Consider the following 13,474-nt stretch of genomic DNA (forward strand, 5'->3'; position numbering starts at 1 on the left):
ACCGGGATGGATTGAGCTTCACAGGGAGCCTGTGGTGCCTTTGGGGTTTGGTGAACAAAGGCACAAAGGAACCCAGTGAGAAGGTCCAGCTCTGCGAGGGGTCTGCTGCTCCTAGTGTGGCTACCTTTGAGAGAACAAGACTAAAGACGACAGAGAAGAATGAAAATAAAGATGTGAAGTGCAGAAAACAGTCCTGAGACTGAAGAAACTTAAAAGTCTAATGACTCAGGTTATAAAAAGAAAAAATATATATAAATATATACATATAGTGTTAATCATCAGTCATTTTTAATAATTCAATTTTAGTTCAGTTGTTTACCTCATCCCCTTGACGTGCATCGCGATTTTGTAAATGAGCCTTAAATACAGCTGCTGAGTCGCAACAGCAGCTGTATTTGCTCCTTTTACAACTTAGACACTACTGCCCTCATGTGGACATTCAGGGAACATATGCTACCAGTGTCTAAACACATGAAGTAAATTTACTCAAATGTATTTCTGTCTTGAGACAATTTTTTGAAACGTTCCCAAATAAATAAGCAGAATAGAATTGAACATGAGGAAAACTTAAAAACAACAAAAAAATACCCTTTTTTTTATGTATTGTCATGAATGTGAAACTTCAACATGTATCATTCCAAGGTGAAATTTCTTGGTTTTAGAAAATGTACAACAATAAAAACTTTATCTTAACTAGTAAATGAGTCATAAAGGTACAAACATGCAGCCAAATGTTAGTCTGATAAAACATGCTGTTCTGCTATTATTCTGACATGCAAGTACATATTAAAATGGTTTCATGCTTTGCAACCAAACCTGATTTTTATTTCATATTCTTTGTTACCACATATTTTTCCTGTATTGAGCTTCTTGTCATGAACCCATCTGTCTATGTTAGATATAAACTGATCTGTATGGTATTGACTGGCTTCAAACTGGTTGCATGTAACTTTTCTTGTCTTTCGGGCGACTGTGGCTGTCTGGCAGAGTAGTGGTCTTGCAATTGTAAGGTTGTAGGTTCGATTCCAGCTTCCTCCTGCTACATGTCAATGTGCCTCTGGGCAAGGCATTTAAGCTCAAATTGCCTACCGGTCTGCGTATCGGTGTATGGATAAGTGTGTGCGTTTCCTTGTTTTGTTTTTTGTTACAAGCCGAAATGTTCTATTCCGACTGTCATAACAAAAAAAATACAGAAATGTGTACATATACAACAAGACCGAGATCAGAAACCATATTCACGTGTGATTTTAATCTGATAGTCAGAAAAAATCAGGATGTGCAAACTTTTGACACAAAAAAGGTGCATTTCCTTAAGAAGCCTAAATCTGAGAAACATTCGAATGCATTTCAGAATCAAATATTTTCAGCCATATCAAAAACTTACAATAGAAAACACCCATCTCAACATGTTTCCTATGGATCGTAGTTGAGGGCGTTCTGCATGAGACGGTTCGTTAGAGCAGGATACCAGTCTTTGATGAGATTCATGACATATGTGTACCAGGGATAGTACAGCTCCAACTGCCTTGTTGCTCCTGTTATGATGATATTCAATGCAGCTTCTGATGCAGGATACGCTGGCGTCGTGATGATCCCCCTGGAGTGCGTAAAAAAGCCCTTAACATTAAATCACAACGCAAGACATCGTGCATATTTATTGTATGTGATTAACAAACCTGACTGCTTTCAAAGCTGATTCGGTATCGATTAGTCCCAATGTGATTAGAGAGATCGACACGTTGCTTTTCTTCATCGCAAGTTCATGGTTGAGGGACCCAAAGAATCCATTCAAGGCAGATTTTGTTGCACAGTATGGGGCCGTGAAGGGATTGCTCAGCTTCCCTACAAACCATGGATAAATATCTGAGTACAGTGCAGAGTACAAGAAAAACAGATCCTACAGTGGAGCTGCACAAGTTTGTTCTGACCTACTTACAAAATTACAAGAAACATTTGAGATGTTTTTAAAACAACAGCATACAAACTCGAGTTTGTATGCAGCTTGAAAAAGTTTCACACTGAGAAATAAGTACTTCAACTCAAAAGTAAATAGAATGTGTAAATTGAAAAATTTTAATTTCGAGGCTGATTGATACTTTTCCATTAAATGCAATATATTATTAAAGGTTACAGTTTTTTTATAAAAGAAACTAGAAATCCAGGCATGATCTAAATCACTTAAAGCCACTTAAAGAATACAAAAAATAAAACAACTTTTGAATCTTTCTTTGGGTGGTAATGACAATTTTCCTTTAGCTGCTAAATGTTTCATTAACATAACCAAAAACAAACAAACAAAAAAATCATATACCAACAATCAATGTCCATAAAGTCTTCAGACACAGCAACGTATTCATGTAGTTCCTGGTGGGTTTGCATTTTAACCAAATATACCACCAAAACTTAACTGAGGCCTCTGGAAGTTTACCTGAACATCTATACGTCCTTTTTGGTTCTATTGAACCTCCACGGCGTTGAGATCCACTCATTTTTATTAGATATTTTAGTTTGAAAAGTGTTGAAGGGTTTTCTTTTTTTCCACTTTTTTTTTGTCATAAAATACTTTTTCACCTGTATTCCTCATCAGCAACTGAAGGTGAAAATAAATGAATCCTCTTCATGGAATCTCCATCCTCATTTTGTCAGAGGTATTCCTACAACCATCGGCCTCTTACAGCAGAGGTATGAGCGTTTGGTATAGTGTTTTGTGACCAGTTAGTTTCAACACATACTCCTTTTAGGATTACCCAGTAGCAGCCCACCGTTGGCTACAGGTCAGTAATCAATAGAGTAAGTCAGATTTTTTGATTCGTGATACTACTTTTTTTTTCCACATTTGGACACAAATTGACAAAATCAAATTTAAAAAAAGAATTTGCTAAAAATGTTTTTTTTTTTTTTTTATGTTATACACTATTTTCCTTCCTACAACAAGTATACATGTATCTAAATTTGCTGTGTATTAAGCTTACCTGCTATTGAGGACACTATAGTCATAGACCCTTTACTTTTCTCCAAAGAGGGCAAGGCTCTCCAGGCCATCTGTATGTAGCTAAAGAAATTGGGCTGCAGAAAACAAAAAAGACATAAGGAGAAAGATCAGAGGCACCTTCTTCGTTTTAAGCACAGACGGACCATCAAAGTGCTCCATTACCTTCATGAGCCACCTGACGTAATCCACGTTTCCGTCCCACATGGCAAAGCGAATCACACCAATGTGGTTGAGAACCAGGTAGTCCAAGCCTCCCAGTTTCTCCAGAGCAAAGTCAACCACTTTGTCAGGGTCAGACTCATTAGACATGTCTCCAGATATGTAGAGAGCTTTCTGGGCCCCCAGACTCAGACACTTCTCAGTAACCTGGGAGCGAAACAGAGTAAATATGAGAAATCATATGGAGACGAACCTGGACATTAACACATAGTTTGTCTACTGTATGAAGTCAAGATAGATATGGATCATTTTCTATGTAAAAGTAAAATTGATCATTAGAAAAAATTATGCTTTTTGGAAGCTGTTTTGTTATTACTTGCAAAATAGGCTGAATTACTACACAGTACTGAAGGACAGAGGAAACTGTAATAAAAGAAAAAAAACTGACCTGCTGTAAAACTTTCTCCCTCCTTGCTGTGATGACAATCTGGGCTCCAAAGCGGGCGTAATGATATGCCATTTGTTCACCAATGCCTGAACTGGCTCCTGTCACCAACACTCTGGCACCTCTAAGAGATTCTGAAATGAAAACACAAAAACATTTATTTCTACTTATAAGATGAAAAATAAATGCAAGAAGAAGAACAGCAGCAACAATAAACTATCCGTGTTCACAAATGCACAAGACTCCCACTACATTGCATAAAGTACATCCCACAGAAAACACTTGTGATAGGTATTTGTGAATCTAGATAAAAGAACAAACAGACAACGCAAGTGAATTTTATGAAAGCTTTTGCAAAAGGAGAGAACCCAGCAAACCGCTGCTTCCAGCCGTTCACCGAGCGCTCTGAAGACCCTTTGTTAGGGCTTTCTCTTTTATTACAAAGTAGATAGTAGAAAAGGAATGTGGAGGGAGGCAGATAGGAGTATCCCGAAGATACAAGTGGCTGCAGCTTCAAGGTCTGTACACAGCTGCAGCTCCAAAGTCTAACAAGTATGAGAGCTTTTCTCAGGGATGTGAATATTAAATCTATTATAGCTACCAATGTAAGAATGATAACAAAACATAATTATTCTAACAACTTGGTTGCAATATTTTTTACAGTCCCACATATAAAGCGGTTAACCTTGAAGACAATAAAACGTTATCTCAGCAGGCTATTGTACTGCAGATGCAGAAAAGCAATGACTAGTATTTGCGAGCTCAACTTGCAGTGCAAAAATTTGAAAAGAGGTCACGGAAGAGTCATAATCAGGGTTTATGACTTTAGAAAAATCATTTAGTGTGCCAAAGTTTTAAAATGTTATGATTTAATCACAGCTAAAAAAGTCCGTCCTTATATTCATATGGTTTAGAATGTTTTTAAGGAGACTCACTGAGTGGAGTGGAGTGGCTGGAGTTTTTTCCAGCTGTGCACCGCTTGCCAGCTGGCTTAAAGAAGACTTCCACATTTTCCCTCTATTCTCAAGAAATGCAAAACTAGCTGTTTGAAATACAACATCCATAAATGAACATGGCTACTAAAGAAGCATCATGCATCTTTCTAATAAGGTAACGGTATTAAAGCTACAGTTAGCAGGCAGAATCTCAGTAGAGATGCCAACTACTGGGATACAGCTAGCTTACCAAGTGTATCATAAAAATGTTAAAACAGAAAAGCCAGCTGGAAAATATGTATAGTATGTGCACTCAATAGAGGGTTAAGCCTCTTTTTAAATGAACGACAGCATCAATGCAGCATGGAATGATGCCGCTCAGTTTGTGGCTTGAATAGTAGACTTTAGCTGGTCGGCATAGCATTCCATGGTGTTTCTCGTCTTTATCTTGACAATATTCCAAAGGCAGTAGCTGGGGTTTAGTTCAGCCTAGTTCATGGGCCAATCAAGCACAATAACATTGTGGTCAGTGAACCAAGCAGAAGAGATGTTGGCAGTGTGAACATGTGCCAAGTCCACCAGCTGGAAAAAGGTCATCGGCATCTCCTTAAAGTGCTGTAAAAAATGCCTTGCAAGATGGCAGTGCTGACCTTAAACGTAATAAAACAGCGGAATACCCAAAAGATCACTCACAATGAAAACTTTACACAAGACCTCTGTCAACTTCTGCGTCTCCAGACTCTTCCTTCAAACTGTGGAGCCTCGATTTCCAAGTGAAATACATTTATCTGAGATAACTTTGGACTACTGAACATCGGTTCATTGCTTTACTCCTTTGGCCCAGGCTAAGGATCTCTGACCTTGTCTCTGGTTCAAGATAGTCCTGACACACCAGACTCAACAACAGCTTCCAATGGTATATTGTTATGTGCGTAATTAAAATAAATAAATAAATAAAAATAATAATTTTAAAAACTGTTTCACTTTTTGAAATAAAAGAAATAAATTAGTTTCTCGAGCTCCATTCTGAAACTACTATGTTGTTAAAGTCTGTGTTTATTGATCTGACTTCACGGATTGACTCAAAATGTATCATTGGATCTATGGAAGCAGATTTCCATTTATTTGACTTACCTGGATCAAAACTTGGTCCATTCCACCTGACAGCTAAGTAGCCGACACAAACGCTAGCAATTACAATCTTCACGAGGGCTCCCATGTTGTTTGTGCAGTGTTTGTCTGAGTGTTTTAGCTTTCATGTGAGCTGAAACGTGTGTAATAACGCACTTTCTCTTTTCCCCAGTTTTCCGGACGTTTGGGGGGCGTGGCTCCCAGGTTAACGTTTCACTGGACTAGAACTTGGCCTGCCTTCCGTCTCCCGGTCAAATTCATGCTTTACTGTTGTGAACCATAAAAATTAAAAAAAATAAAATAAAAATAAAATAATTTTTTTTTTATTTTATGTGCTACCCAAAAGTTTCCAAGCTGCCTTTGAGACAGTTTGATTTCCATTCATTGTCAAAGAAAAAAAAAAATACATAAAATAAAAAGACACAATAAAACCTAATTTATTATTCTTTAAAGTCCGAACACAGTGATAAGGCCATGCAAGGAAATTAAAGATATCTCTGTCTTAGTGAAAATCAAAAGTGTCATTTTGGAAACCATGTGATTTTAACAGAATATGTGTTAATCGTGTAGAGAAAGCAACAGATAAGAAATTAATTAAATTTTCTAAATTCTTAAAACTGGTGCTTTTGGTAGAAATGAATCGTGCAATGAGAAAAATGGTTGGCCTTTTTAGTTGCATTTAGATTCATCATATATTTACAAGCTTTCGATTCTACTGCTTTGCATGCAGTGTTTTATGTAGAATTTGAAATTTGTCTTTTTCAGGCTCTTTTTTTCCATATTTTTGCTTATTGTGATGGACTGCAGTTTCTTGACTGTGTTGATCGTTGGTTTCTAAAGTCTTGTCTCTCTGAACTTATGGTGCAGGTTGTTTTTCACCTTAACAGTGAATGGATCAATTTTCCTTTTTTATATATATATATACCCATCTTCATTTTGGGATCAAATTGAGCAACTACACTGAGCAGGTGTAATTTAAGACTCTTTGTGTAAAATTTCAAACAAAACCAAAAGTTTGAGCATGCTTGAGATGTCTGTTTTGCAAAAGCGTAATATTTTTTATATGAGCACGAAAACAACACAATGTGCAAAATGAAAGTGAATAAGGGTAGCTTTCTTATTAAAACTATAGTATGCTCATATGCTGATACTGCAGCACAAAATGAAACACACATATATACTGTATATAATAGCACTAATGCTGCAAATGAATCTTGTTCATGGAATGTAGTTGTATGAGTTCTGGATGAAGTAGTTTGTCATTGAAGGAGACCAGTCTTTGATTAGAGTTATGACTTGTGTGAACCACGGATAGTAAAGGTCCAGCTGTCTTGTTGCTCCAGCGATGATGATGTTTAACGCAGCTTCTGTGGCGGGGTAGGCTGGTACGTTTGTAACACCCCTGAAAACAGAAAATAACTCAACAGATTTTCTTTTTGCAAAAATCCTTTGTGTATACTTACTTTAGCATATTTGACAAACCTGACTTTTTCCATGGCTGAGTCAGTATCAATAAGCCCCAGGGTGCATATTGAGATTGACACATTGCTTTTCTTCATGGCCAGCTCATGATACAGGGACCCAAAGAAACCATTTAGGGCAAATTTTGTTGAGCTGTATGGTAGTGTGAAGGGGTTCGTCATTTTACCTTCAAACCAAAGACAAATGTCCCAGTAAATTGCTGAGCTTTCTCAAGCACTTGAGCCAAAAGAAATTGCTTTATATGTTTTGTTATAGCTTGAACTTAAACAAAACTATGAATGTGTAATCATAAAAATGTGCCTTTTGAGAATTATTTGATGCTTTCGTAACTGTATATTTATCACTTATGTGTCATATCGTGATGTAAAGGCAAATATTGTGACAAACTCACCTAAAAGTGATGAAACAACCATCAAAGATCCTTTACTTTGCTCAAGAGAAGGCAAAGCTCTCCAGGCCATCTGAATGTAGCTAAAGAAATTGACCTTAAAAACACATACATACACACGCGCACACACATCAAAAGAAACATCAAGGCATTCCCTTGATTTTATGTGCTGAGAAACTGTCAAAATGATCCATTACCTTCATTAACCACCTGGTATGTTCCACATCTCCCTCCCACATGCCAAAGGGAGTCGGGCCAATGTGGTTGAGAACCAGGTACTCCAAGCCTCCCAGTTTTTCCAGAGCAAAATCGACCACCCTTTCAGGGTCAGACTCATTGGCCATGTCTGCGGGTATATACAGGGCTTTCTGAGCCCCCAGACCCAAACACTTCTCAGCTACCTGTGAACCGCAAGGAGTAACGATTCACAAAACAGTTCAACAGAACTCCTGGTGCAGTTGAGATGATGTTAGGTGTGATTTAGTGTCTTATGGACAAGCTTAATGATCCGGAGCTAAATGACTGTGATAGGAAGGAATATCGATGACAGGTGAGAAAGTTGATCAGGAGGAAGTAGATCAAACGGGGTAGAGATTACAACATTTAGGAAGGATTAGTCTAATTAAAAGTGGTAATAATGAAGCGGAAGCAGAAGAGATGGATGGACGGACGGACGGACGGACGGACGGACGGAAGGAAGGAAGGAAGGAAGGAAGGAAGGAAGGAAGGAAGGAAGGAAGGAAGGAAGGAAGGAAGCAATGGGAGAGAAAGACTTGCGCTGAATAAGCAAACCATGTAGAAAATGACTCACTTGCTGATTAGATCTGTACTTTAGATTGTCACCTCAATATCCCAGTTGAGGTTATATAGAAAAACCTGTTTTACTCACCTGATACAGATCCAAAAGACATAATGAAAAAATTAAGGATAACTGACCTGCTGTAAAACTTTCTCCCTCCTTGCTGTGATGACAATCTGGGCTCCAAAGCGGGCGTAATGATATGCCATTTGTTCACCAATGCCTGAACTGGCCCCGGTGACCAACACCCTGGCACCTTTGAGAGATTCTACGACAAAGTCACACATTCAAAAAAATATACTGAAAAGATGCAAACAGTAAGGCCACAGTTGTTATTCATTATGTACAAACTGCTATGTCCTAACACAGATACACGCAGGTATTTCACTCTACAATAGGATTTCCCTTTGGAATGATTCTTATCTTTTATGGCTAACGCTGTAAAAGATAAACCCAATCAAAGTGCCTCGCCGAATGCTTCACGCGAAATGAAATCAGTCTCGCTCAAAGGACTCAGTGTGCAGAAAATGTCCTTAGGACATTTCAGTTGCTTAAAGAAAAACACCAGCACTGTGCAGTTAACTCGAGCTAAATCAAGTGAATATTTGTGTTAAATTTACTGCAAGTTTGCCCTCGTGGGCTGAATGAATGTCTGTAATCTCTCCTTTCTAAAGCTGTTCAGTCACTTGAGGAAAGCAGATTATCTGCAGTCATTTGCTCAGTTTGCGATTCTGCTCCTAGTTATCCCAAAGCAATCATTAAAAACTCATAATCATTATTTTTTACACTGATTATTTTATTCAGGGCAGAGAAGAAGGCATTTTTCAGCATCTGATCGTTGAAACATATGAATGGTTGTGTTTGCATAGTTTATATTCAAGTAGTTAAGCGGAACAAATGTTGGTATTTGAAAGAACTATATTATGTGACGCTTAACATCATACAGAGAGGATCTGACCTGACAATAAAAAACATTTATGAATAATATTATTTCTTATTTAATATTATTTTCTTATTTTTATAACACAGTTTTTATATGGGTGCATTGAAGTTTACAGTTTTAGATCATGAGACATAAGAACAAAATCCTATTGTGAGGAATACAGCACGTTTTTGCCATTCTTCTCTTTATAGAATGGCAACAAGTGTACCACGTTAATGCTGGATTATTAGACACTATATAGGTAGTCGGCCTGGAGCAGGGCGCTTTACAGACATGCCATGTGTAGCTTCCAAAATACAGCATTAAAACAGAGTTATTTAATGGGTCAGTGGTTTTTCACTACTTTCTACCCCATGGCTTTGTGTTCTGCTAGTAGAAATATTCACAAACAGCAACAAATTATCCTCTTGTAAGTAAGGGATGTAGCTATTTTTCAGCAAACTGCTCTGAAGTGTGCAACAACGAGAAATAGCCATAGGTATTTCATCAATGAACTTCAATAGAAACCATTAATAATATTTTTATGTTGTTGTTGTTGTTCGCAATTCTGAATGATTGCACAAACCTAGCAATACTACAGTTCTGGTGAACCTGAATCAAAGAAATATAGAATCAGGATAAAGACAAAATTCTTTGATTCAGGTTTTCTGAACCAGATGCATGGTTTAAAGTTACAGAACACCATCCTCCACTGACTGGACATGCAGAAATTGGCTTACATTAAACATAAGTATTTATTTTTTTAATAATAATAATAATAAAAGTAATAATATGTTTTGTTAGAATATAATTTCTTGCATTACACTGTAGACTTATAAGGGCAAATGGTTCTTTCGCATGCTCTGAAACCACTTCTTCAGCAGAGACTCCCCTTGGCATGTGGGAGGACGATGCACCAGGACAGCTTTATAAAAGCTATTTTAAAAAGGGCGCCCCCTCATGTTTGAAAGGAGAATGAACTGTCCTACTGTTCAGTGGGAACTCAAAACTAATTCAGTCAACAGTTTATACTAGTATGCCAAATAAAGTCAGGTACAGTTTACATGAAAACACTTTGAAAGAAGTGTTGGTGTATTTAAAATAATAATAATAAAAAAATAATAAAAACAACAACAACAACAACAACAACAACAATAATAATAATAATAATAATAATAATAATAATAATAATAATAAATGCACACTATAAAAACTAACGTATATTCAATGTATAAATAAAGGTATGACTCCAGTTAGATTATTTCCATAGAGCAATTGTACGTAGAAACAACAAGATAAATAAAAACTGGGATACTTTCCAAAAAATAAGTCTTCTGCAGTGTTTAATATTTAAACACGCGAGTCGGAATAACACAGTTGTCAACATGACACACCTAATCCCCTGCAGTTGAGGAAACAAACTCGAGCTTTAACATCGGCAGCTAAACCTGCATAGAAAAGAAAAGTGTAGATTCATTCCAGCTTAATTTACCTGGATCAAAACTAGGTGCAGTCCATTTCATAGCTACAAAAGCAACCAAAAAACCCCCAATCAAAATGTTCAAAAATGTTGCCATTTAGCCCACTTGGTTTGTAAAAGCTTCAAGCTTTAGGGTTTATATAAGTATGGCGAAACTTCACAATGCCAGTTTATAGGAGGTGCATGTTACGTAATCTTTCGTTCTTTTTTTTTTTTTTTTTTTTTGCTTCTCAAACCCACCCCTCCATATCTGGCTAAAATGATCAAAGCATTTTTGATCATGTTACAGAAATGTATAACGTCTTACCTTTGAAAGAGTGACTTTACATTTTAAATTTTTAATCTATTTAAACAAGCCATAATAATATCACATAAAATGGACACACGACGAACGAATCTGCCGCTCTGAAATTACTAGCAACTTTATTGACAAAGCAGCGCACACAGTGCAGACAACCGCTTGTCCTTCACTGCTCCTGCTCGTGTTCTTCTAGCACTGTTTTCTGGAAAGCAACACAAAAAGAGAAAACATAAAACTCTGGACGATGGCCCCAAGGATGTGGCCTTTTGTAAAGTTGGTATTTTTCTTTCAACTCAAGGTTTTTCATTCAAAGCTTGGTGGTTGACATGCTAAGTAGCAGATTAGCTCGCTTAAGCTAACAGTAGTAGAGCTAGGAACTCTCCAGTTACGTTTCACTATTTAAAAAAACTCAGCATTTTTAAGGTTAAAACCGTTTTACGTTTATATACTAGAACGTTTGATGGAGTTTCCAAACTAGACAGAGCTGTTAAATAACTGCTTTCAGTTACAATTATAGAAATAACCTTTACGTCGTGTACTGTAATAAAGGTTATTATGTCGTTTTTGTTGTTTCCGTGTGAAATCATTCATTATCACAAGGCTGCATGTGTGCTTTTTGCTGTTTTTTGCTCACAGTGTGGCTAACCTCATGCCTTCACTCACAGGCTTGTCTCCAAGGTGACCATTGCAGGGGGTTCAGTGTACGTCGCCTATGACTCTGGTCTGCTGGGAACCAGTGAACAGGGGTCAGCGGCCCTGGAGAAGGCCAAAGCAGTTGTGCCGCCCGCCTTAGAAGAATGGATGAAGTATTTTGGTCTGGAGGTATGGATGTGTAAATTGCTTATTTGGTCAATAACTTGGCATTTAGATTCGTTATATAGTCCTCTATTATTTTAATGGCTTGGTCATTTTTGTGATCACAGAAAATTGTCTTTGGCTGGATGGAGAATTGAGTAACACAGTTCTTACCTTCCACAAGTTTTGCTTCTAGCCAAAGAGAGGTCTTATAGACACATGAAGGCCACCCTAAATTAGGGTAACTGCTTTGAAATTACACCTAGCAAGTTCAAGGTTATCAACGTGATCCAATTTGTGTTATTTAATATATTTGTTCACTACCGTATTTTGATTCTGATTCACACAGAGGAGACGACTAAAGATAAGATATCTTTGGTATTCAAAATCAGTTGGCTATTTTAGGCATTTATGATAATGTTTATTTCAGGTGAAAACACAAGAAAGGATTCAACTCTACTTTAGTGCCAAAGGATGGCCTGAAGTTATGTAAACATTATTTTACAGAAGTAAATTTACTGAAATTATTTCTTTGTTTAAAAGTTGCATATTTAGAGAAATTTAATAACAGTTTAAATATAATATTTGCAAAGATTATCTTACGGTTGTTCTGCTCAATGTAACAGAACAATGTATTATCGACTAGCTCAGTGGTCAGGCTATCTGCTCAAGTAGCTAGCCTATAGGTGCCACGTTTAAGTCTTGCGGCTCAAAGCTTGCTCATGGTACTTTCAAAATAGCAGTAGTTTGATAACAATGGAGGGTGACACTTCAAGTTTCCATGTCATGAGCTTTCAGACAACTTAAGTCTTTTTTGTAAGGACGGATAAAGAACCAACCGCACCGAACTGCCTCTGCCCTGCTCTTTTCTCCACCGTTCAGCCAAAAAACCCTCCTGTCTTGGTTCATTTGTGAAAGTCATGCAAATGCAAGTTTTTTTTTTTGTTACTTTTCATAATTGGGATAGATTAATAGATATACTTGCATTGTGCATTAAATTTATAATCTAACATCCTTAACCTTTTCCTCTGTCCTTAGGCTCAGCTTCCCACCATGCCTAAGATTGAATTCTCCCCAGTTAATTCATGGAACGCTGGTAAGAACTGAACAGAATGTCAGTGATCATGAGTTTGGGCTTCTAAGTGAGCCTGAATTATCAATGTAGTTTGCTTATTGAATGAATATATATCATTCAAGGATTAACAGCTGAGGTTTAGATGAGTCAGTTTGATTAATACCTTGTACTCACTTCCCTTCTTTGTACAGGAGTGCGGTGGACAATTTCACGCCTTTCAGAGGCCCCAACAAGAGCATCTGAATATACAAATCAGGGATTGCAGTACATAAAAGAGCTTATCAAGTGAACAGAACCTCCCTGGGTGACCTGACGTTATTGTTTGACTTTTGCACCTGAAAAATTGCACCAACAGTTTCACCCTCCCTCCCTCCAAACTAGAAGACATGAAAGGAAACTTTGGTGTGAGGAATGTGCTGGATTTAATATAAAATGGTATTTTGTGGAAGTTGTAAATAAAGCAAGGTGTTTTTAAATTAAAAATTTGTTTATGCAAGTTAAATTGTCACCAATGTTATTTACAAATAATGTATGAAAGAGTGTGTCTGATGTATGTATCCAACTTCACTA

At 37.2% G+C, this 13,474-nt stretch overlaps 3 protein-coding genes across 3 annotated transcripts; 1 reads left to right on the forward strand and 2 right to left on the reverse strand.

Moving 5' to 3' along the window:
- Positions 1-266: 266 nt before the first annotated feature.
- Positions 267-5,879, reverse strand: LOC129374741 (hydroxysteroid 11-beta-dehydrogenase 1-like protein). The gene is made up of 6 exons (XM_055053342.1): positions 5,666-5,879; positions 3,600-3,730; positions 3,155-3,358; positions 2,973-3,066; positions 1,677-1,842; positions 267-1,597 (listed from the first exon to the last, which is right to left on the reverse strand). Exons 1-6 carry the CDS (start codon positions 5,748-5,750, stop codon positions 1,414-1,416), a joined length of 864 nt encoding a protein of 287 aa, XP_054909317.1. The 5' UTR covers positions 5,751-5,879; the 3' UTR covers positions 267-1,413.
- An 816-nt stretch (positions 5,880-6,695) lies between these two features.
- On the reverse strand, positions 6,696-10,906 carry LOC129374733 (hydroxysteroid 11-beta-dehydrogenase 1-like protein). The gene is made up of 6 exons (XM_055053331.1): positions 10,746-10,906; positions 8,469-8,599; positions 7,730-7,933; positions 7,536-7,629; positions 7,145-7,310; positions 6,696-7,064 (listed from the first exon to the last, which is right to left on the reverse strand). The coding sequence occupies exons 1-6, from the start codon at positions 10,828-10,830 to the stop codon at positions 6,881-6,883; spliced, it is 864 nt and encodes a 287-aa protein (XP_054909306.1). The 5' UTR covers positions 10,831-10,906; the 3' UTR covers positions 6,696-6,880.
- Positions 10,907-11,126: 220 nt separating this feature from the next.
- On the forward strand, positions 11,127-13,400 carry micos13 (mitochondrial contact site and cristae organizing system subunit 13). The gene is made up of 4 exons (XM_055053430.1): positions 11,127-11,307; positions 11,700-11,856; positions 12,868-12,925; positions 13,096-13,400. The coding sequence occupies exons 1-4, from the start codon at positions 11,279-11,281 to the stop codon at positions 13,191-13,193; spliced, it is 342 nt and encodes a 113-aa protein (XP_054909405.1). The 5' UTR covers positions 11,127-11,278; the 3' UTR covers positions 13,194-13,400.
- Positions 13,401-13,474: the final 74 nt, after the last annotated feature.

This window comes from Poeciliopsis prolifica, unplaced genomic scaffold (genome assembly GCF_027474105.1).
Source record: "Poeciliopsis prolifica strain line A6 unplaced genomic scaffold, Auburn_PproV2 SCAFFOLD002, whole genome shotgun sequence".
NCBI lineage: Eukaryota > Metazoa > Chordata > Actinopteri > Cyprinodontiformes > Poeciliidae > Poeciliopsis > Poeciliopsis prolifica.